The 8,079-nt window shown below is 41.2% G+C and overlaps 1 protein-coding gene and 1 long non-coding RNA gene across 3 annotated transcripts; one reads left to right on the top strand and one right to left on the bottom strand.

The window, feature by feature from the left end:
• Positions 1-215: 215 nt before the first annotated feature.
• Positions 216-1,702, top strand: LOC121599340. Of its 2 annotated transcripts, none has more exons than XR_006005662.1 (3): positions 216-846; positions 908-1,242; positions 1,342-1,702. It is a non-coding gene; the product is annotated as an uncharacterized LOC121599340 (long non-coding RNA). The 2 variants fall into 2 exon arrangements; XR_006005661.1 differs by having other exon boundaries at positions 221-846; positions 936-1,242.
• A 2,016-nt stretch (positions 1,703-3,718) lies between these two features.
• Positions 3,719-7,518, bottom strand: LOC121600251. Its single transcript, XM_041928686.1, has 11 exons — positions 7,393-7,518; positions 7,270-7,326; positions 6,988-7,189; positions 6,737-6,904; positions 6,571-6,665; positions 6,353-6,507; positions 5,850-6,286; positions 5,544-5,776; positions 4,881-5,479; positions 4,475-4,811; positions 3,719-4,195 (listed from the first exon to the last, which is right to left on the bottom strand). The coding sequence occupies exons 1-11, from the start codon at positions 7,448-7,450 to the stop codon at positions 3,846-3,848; spliced, it is 2,691 nt and encodes an 896-aa protein (XP_041784620.1). The 5' UTR covers positions 7,451-7,518; the 3' UTR covers positions 3,719-3,845.
• Between the last annotated feature and the right edge of the window lie 561 nt (positions 7,519-8,079).

The raw sequence follows: 8,079 nt of genomic DNA, 5'->3' as shown, positions 1-8,079 counted from the left end.
CTGGAGGCTTGACAAATACTTAAAACACTCTTAAAATCTTCATTCAGAAACAGAAGTGATAAAAATAACCTTCTAAATTCATACATCTTGGGATAGATAAGCCCACCTTTATATGACACCGACTTAGATAGCTGCTCAAAAACTGCTATACAATGCAAACAGCTGACAGGCTGAAATTTCAGCCTATGAACTTAAAACGGAAAGGGCCCCATACAATGCAAACATCTGACAGGCTGAAATTTCAGCCTACGAACTTAAAACAGAAAGGCCCCCAGTATTGAATTTTGGTACGTAACCGCAGCACTCCACACAGCATAACACGGAGCGCCCCAAATGACAATCCAGCCTACTCTCACTATGACGAGCTCAATGACAGCTGCTTCAACCCATACTGAGAGGCTATCATCGTTTCCTCCTGCGTACTGAGCAAGCTTGTTTTTTCCCCTCGCTGAGGCGAGATGATTTTGTTTGTATGGTGAGCAAATCTATCGCCGATGATTGCTCTAATGAGATGATCAAGCAACAGCCGCTCACATGATGAAATCATGGTGAGGTCGGATTTTGGAGTGAGTAAAATATCTTCTCCACATCGAGCCGCCATTGTGTTTTGGTTTGAGGAGAACATCGGATCATTAACGAATTGTTTACCTTTGTAAAACGTGCAATAATTGTCCGCGGGCTACATTTAGCGATTGTTTTGTTGAAATAGCATATCAAATATCCCGAATCCGTATAATTATAGTGAAATACTGCACATGACAAACGGTTTGTTGAAGGAAACGTAAAATCATGTGTGGGAACGTGATGAACTACTTCCCGGGTCAATTATTCAAGTACTGCCGCTAGGTAAGTGTGAAATATCAAATGAAGTGTTGTTAACTACAACTAAATAACTTTTATAACACAGAGTACAATAAATGTTCCATTACCGGCAGGCTGAAATGATAAACAACAAATGAAGCAGCGCTTGAAGATGAAGATGATGATACCCAGTTATGCTAAGGCCAATATCCGCTTGAAGACTCCCATAATGAAAAGGAAGTGCATACGGATCTTGAATACGTAGATAGACTGCGAATCGAATGGAAGTCAAGCCAAATGCTCACATCATGGTAGCAGATATGAATTTGGCAATGTTAGACCCCGCGTTTGATAATAGAACTTAATTATATTGAAGAAAACAATTCAGGATTACATGTTGGACAATCATCACTGTTTCTGAGGCACAAAAATGTATAAAGCGTGAGTATCTCTTATTACACAATATTACTGAATGATATAGAATAAGGAAACTATAAATTCACATTTGTTGGTGTATATGCACTTGTTATTTATTTGTAGGTCTTGGACGTATGAATACGTGCATCGTGCTATTCTACTAAAAAATAATCAGGTCAATGCTCTGTAGCAAGGACTGACTATTCGGCTACATGATGCTGAATAAGTCATGAAAGCCTGTGCTGTCCGGCATGTTTACGTATTTGAAGTTACGCCAAATAGAAGACTCGAGAGAAGAACTGGGGACATTACAACGAACGAAGATTTTAATAAACAATCCGTTGAGTGCTACTGTCCAATGTTAATTCATCTAACACATATGACCCTCCTGATACTAATACAAAATTATAGGAAATGTTCCATTAGGCTTAAATGAATAAAGCATCTATTATTTCATACTATTAAATAACTGTTATTAATTTTATTTAAAAGTTTAGCACATTATTTATTTCGTTCACGATACTTTGTACTTTCAAAATGCACGAAAAAATTGTGGAAAATTCCTATAAATCACAGGAAGGAAACTAACATTAAGTGCCTATACACGTTGAAAAATCTACGGGACAAATAAAAAAATATCATTTTCTATTTTTAGTTCAGTTTTTTTGGTACACTCGTTTTCCACTGCACTGCACGCCACATTTAATTTGGAGGATTTATATGTTATGGATTCGAAAAGTTCTTCTTATTATAATACATTGGTCCTTTCTTCTGCAGCATACAAATTTTACAAAAAAAAAAAGTTGTTTCCACAATTAAAAAAACAAATCACGACTTGCACCTCGTTCGTTCTTCATCATCCCTTGTTGTTTCTAGAACACCATGCAATCATCGAAGGCAACACGATATCATCGTCAATATTTTCACTTGTGCGTGGATCTATTTCTGCTTCAAGGTTCGATGCGTACTAGTAGCCCTTTAAACGACCTAGATTTCGAAGCCTTCAATGGTTTACACGTTTAATTGAACTGTTCTGACTTGATGTACTGCGGATCAAATCCAACCACGGCAGTACAACAAGTCAAAAGATGCAGTAAATAGAAAGGAAGAGTCAGAAGAGTGTACTAGGGATGTAACGGTGGAAAAAAGTGAAAGAGGGGAATACCCCTACCATGACGATGATTGCACGGATTCAATAATACCAGCCAATATTTGTTTTTTTTTTATACATAGCTTCCAAGCGATACGATCCCATTCATGCGATGAACACAAGCGACTGCGAGGTTCTTTTGAATCGTACCTTCGATGAGCATTACACGCTCTGCATGAATTCCGGAATAACAACCTCCAATACCCACCTTGCAAAAGATAATTCTATTTCGAATATCTGCTATGATTCTGGAAGTCCTTTTATTTGGAGACAGGTTAGGAATGGCACTGATAATGTAGAATATCTCGTGCATATGTATAGCCACGGAAGCTGCGATCTGAACACTCCACGCGTAGTGACCCGTGTCGCGGCATACATCGAGTGGTTCAAGCAAATGCTTCAATGATTTCAATTTTACGTCATTCGATAACATCTGCTCAGTCAATGCAATGATATAAAAAAATTGAACAATAAAATAATCCTTTTTGCGTGTATCAAAACTGTCTGAAAAATTAAACTCTTCGCTAAAAGCTCCACGTGGTTAACAATCAACGGAGTCAGCCCACCCCATGCAACAGCGCTCAGGGAAGTGCTTCCAGACGACGGAACTGAGGATCGGTCGCTTAACACATAAGTAGCATAAGGAATGGTCCGAGAAGAATGAAGCATGACACCCGTCAGAACGTGGAGATCTGCAAACGACTGAAGGAACAGCATGCCCTACTCTTCCTCTGGGGAAAACGCTATTTTGAAGCGTCCTACAAACAGCTGCTCAAGCACACGGGTAGAAGCAGAGACAGGAGTGGCTGGCGCAAGTGACAGAACAAGGTAATCGCAACAGCAGCAGCGGCACAGCGACGTAATGGTGCAGACGTAATGAGACGTAATGGTGCCATTTCAGGGTGATATTGCCAGCGCAATCAAGCAGCCATGCTCTTCAAGATAGGACACAAGAGGCTTACCGCCGAGCCGTTGCATCGCCTGATCGGGAAAAGCTGGGAGCATGAAGAACTATCAAAGGATCGGACGCTGGGTAATCAAATCTACAAAAAGAGCAAAAGGCTAGAATGGTCAAATTTGGTCGTGCCATCACAGTCCTCAATGCCGCCTACCAGATCCTGTCCCATATGCTGTTCTGCAGATTTGCGGCCCTTGCTACACATTTCGCTGGGCTTGTTGGAGACAGATCCACCACCGACCAAATTTGTACTCTACTGTTGCCACCATGAACGGTGTGCAGTGCAATCGAAGTGTATCGAACTTAATTGGGGAACCGTAAGTCTTTATTTCCTTCTTTCGTATTTCTTTCCTTCTTTTGTATTTTGATTTTAACTATTGCGACATAGGTAATGAAAACTGTAACTCAAAGGTTTATTGTATTTAACTGAGCCTAGCAGATGGATGTTTGCAAAATAATTGTTCTGATTAATTGATCTCACGGAGTGAAAACATTCGGTCACATAATGCAACATTACAATTAATGCAGCACTGCGTTGAACCACCCGATGTACGCAGCAATACGGGTCACTACGCGAGGGATGTTAAGATCGCAGCTTCCGTGGCTGTACATATGCACGAGATATTCTACGTTATCAGTGCTATTCGGAGCCTGTCTCCATACGATAGGACTTCCAGTTTCATAGCAGTTATTGGAGATAGAAACATTTGGTTTCAGTCGCACTTGTAAATCGCCAACATAAAATACGATTTGGTAGAATTTTGTTCCTGGATTCATGCAGAGCGTGTAATGCTCATCGAAGGTACGATTCAAAAGAACCTCGCAGTCGCTTTTGTACATCGGATGAATGGGATCGTATCGCTTGGAAGCTATGTATAAAAAAAAAACAAATATTAATAAGAATGTTGTTGTCAATCTCGTACCACGGGGGCGGTCCCGTGGTACAGTCGTTAACTCGAACGACTCAATAACACGCCCGTCATGGGTTCAAGCCCAGAATGGACCGTCCCCCCGTAGCAAGGATTGACTATCCGGCTACGTGGTAATGAATTAAGTCTCGAAAGCCTTATAGGCCGGCATGTCCGCGTAGGACGTTACGCCAAATAGAAGAAGAAGAAGTTGTCAATCTAAAGCCGTTTCTTACGTACCAAAATCCAATACTATCTGCTTGACCGGTGAGTGAGTAATGTTCTGCCAAAGACACGTAGGAAAGACATTCTCCGATGGATCCACGGTCGATTCGAGTTTCACTATTGCAATATTATGTTCTAGTGTTTCCGCATTGTAGCTGGGATGGATGATGACTTTCTCAATAGGAACAACACGCGAATTGTCCAATGAATCGATTCCTCCTATTCGTGCAATGTTCGGCCTACTGCCTCTTTCCAACAAACAGGATGCCGACGAAACAACACCACGTGTACTGATGAGGTATCCGTAACATCCATACGTTGTGTTGCGTTCATCTTGCCATCCTATCTCAACCTTCAAAGCGAATAAAGAAAATAATAAATTGTATAAGGAAGGTTACAGTACATTGTATGCAATACTCACAGCATGTGAACTACCATTCTGTTGATCAGTTCTGAAGTGACGATAGCGCTTCTCACACTGGTTGAATTCGTCTTCTATTGCCATCATTCGAGGATCGGTAGCTTTGTTAGGACAACAAAGCACAGTTCTATTTCCACAGAACATAACATGTTGGTTGTTCTGCAGTCGTGTGTTAATGTCTGGACAGCTTGGCTCATACACACAAGTTCCTTTCGTCAGATCGGCATACTCGCATTCGTCGCCAAGTTTCAGATCTGAATCAATGTGCACAAGAGTCGCATTATCACGTCGAGGGAGCAATATAGATTCAAGCCATTCTTTGTGCGCACTGAGCCGTATGCCTACAGCCGGCTCACCATAGCCACAATCGCGACCAAATAAATTGATTCCATCGATATAAACGCGTTTTTCACCGTTTCTTTCAATTGGGCTTCCTATCATTATGTCACAAGCGCCAGGAACAAGGAAGGGCTGGTTCTCGTAGCACAAATGCTCGTACTGCAATCCCTCTGGAAGCATGTCGGAGTACTCCTGAGCTAACCGACATTGTTCAGGCGCTTGATCCCAAACTCGGGTCATTATTGTGGTTGAATCATATTCTAAAAAATCATGAGCTAGTGTCGCGATGAAACATTCAATATTATTATCTTTGCTGTACCATACCTTCCGTCTTTTCAATCGGTATTAGATTGCTTCCTGTAATTAATAACTTCTGATCTGGTTTGGGATCTCCATACCACCCACAGAATGGTTCAATCATCCCAAAAGAATGGAGTTTCATCACAGCGATATTGTCATAGAACGGAGAAATAGAAGGATTGTACGACGGATGGATGATGATTTCCGATACCTCGATCATTTTTTCGTTCGCCAGTACAACATGCGTTGGTCTTGATCTGTAATTGACAAATGATGGTACATTAAACAGGATGATACGTTAAATGAGAGAAATAAAAGTAGAATACTTTCCCCTCATCAAGAACACATTCAGCTAACGTTAACACTACGTTAGGTTCGATGAGTGTTCCAAAGCAAACATTATTGGCTTGAGGAGCAGAGGGCAGCCTTAGAAAAAATACTACGTTGTTACTAATTGTTGAACTCACGTATGCATTCGACAAATCAATATATTCCTGACCCTCATACACACTGACAAAATCTATCATGGTTTCGCGAAAATCATAATAACGATTGGCACAAACCATCGGTTCAAACTTGAAACGTGTGGCCATTTCACCGTGACGTTGAAGAGTTTCAATGATCCAATCACCAAACTTCGAAACCTTCACGTATACTCCAGGCACTGATGCACCGCAGGCTTTCCCAAACGAAGTCACTCCTACCAAGAATGGTATTAAATTCATGTTTTTGAATAGTTTTACGTGCAGTGGTCCTCCGGAGTCTCCCTGGCATAGTGAAGGATAGAAATTGAAAAATTGCGTTGCTGCTCAATCAAAAGATTCGTAACTTACTGGGCAGGTGTCCATCTTTTCATCGCCTGCACAAAATTGATGATCCATAAGCCCGTTTCGCAACATACGATTACCTTTATCATAGTAACTCGAGCATTCGTCATTGGTGATTGGAGCGAGCTGCACTTTCAACAGGACATTTGTTTGATCCTCAGCTGAATTAGGTGATGCAGTTAGTGCAATCGATTCCATCAACAACATTCACTAGATCGTCTTACCGATTCCTGTTCTGCCCCATCCAGCCGCCAACAGCTCGGGGAAGCGTATCTCATCGTCCAACCAAAGACAGGTCGGTGCTACCGTGTCATGAACGCTGGCAAATAGAAAATTGAATTGAAATGCGATCATATTGCCATCCAATCTTCCTTTTACTTTCTTTCTTACGTGACATTTCGCTCCAGCTTCATGAGCGCAATATCGTAATACGTCGAGCTAAATCGATGCATTGGGTGGCGAATGATGTCCACTATCTTCAATTGCTGCGCAAACTCATCATCTTCGTCGCTGTAGATGTTAATATCTCCCAAACGAGCTACATCTGGTGGAACATTGCTTGACGGATGAACAAAGAATGAACATGAAAAAGTTGAGCTCTGCAATATGATCTTTGATCAGTTTTTTTTTTCAATGCTCACTAATCATTAGATGCGCAATGAGCCGCAGTAAGGATAAAGTTTTCCCAGATCAACGATCCTCCACACAACCAGCGCACACTTTGATCTTCATTGGTCCAACCGATGGCGGCAATGTGGGCAAACTCGCGCAAGTAAGCAGGGCTTCCTGCTGATGGTGCAACTTTAGATGCATCAATTTTTTTGTAGAACCGCTCCTCACAATCTGACATAGATTAGGTAAGAGACAGTGATGTAAAAGATGTTTTCACTTATAAGCTGACAACACTACTACTTTCAGCATACCATCTAATGAAGATCTTTCGTACGGAAGCATCCAATTATACTCATTATTATCATCACCTATAACAGAATTTTAAATCGGTATTTTTGTAAGCACCAAAATAGCTACGGCAAGAATCTACCTACACTGTGCTACCGAAGCAAAGGTCAAAGCGCAACCTAGCACCACCAAAGCACCGAACATCTTCACCACGAAGAAGTTGAAACTTGAATGACTCTTTCACTGCTAGGATGATGACACACACAGTTACTTATTCAATATTGAACCGGTTCATCTAAAACCATACCAAAAAAAAAAAACAACTGAAACAAGTTTTGTTCAGCCATCACCGGCCAACCTTTCGGGGCCGAACTTTGTTGATCTCTAGCGTAGGTTGCAATTTTTGCTCAAGTCCAGCTTAAAAGTCAAAAAATGAATGGTACAAAGACACGATAACCATACTAAGGCTTGTGTGGTCAATGACGTAAAATTTTTGGAAAAATATTGTACTCTTGAAATTCATTTTTCCATAAAACCATTCAATCGAAGGACATGCAGTGAAAAGGCGGCTCAGAGAAGGACTAGAAAGATTGATAATGGAAGTGTCCCGTGACCGTGCAGCACCCGTTCTGCATTCAGCAAAAAGAGTTTAGCTTGTCAAACAAGTATAGCACACAAGCTACATGAAACTAACGATGAAAACCATTCAGTTGTTGTTAGAATGGTTTCGCCTAAAACCATTCAGTACCATAAATTGTCAAACTCGTTGAGCAGTGGAAGCTTAGGCTGCGCTCTGGCACCAATCGAACACGACATCCGACTCGAACAAACCC

The sequence above is a fragment of the Anopheles merus genome, chromosome 3L, assembly GCF_017562075.2.
Source record: "Anopheles merus strain MAF chromosome 3L, AmerM5.1, whole genome shotgun sequence".
In the NCBI taxonomy this organism is placed as follows: domain Eukaryota; kingdom Metazoa; phylum Arthropoda; class Insecta; order Diptera; family Culicidae; genus Anopheles; species Anopheles merus.
This window is presented reverse-complemented; position numbering and strand designations above follow the sequence as displayed.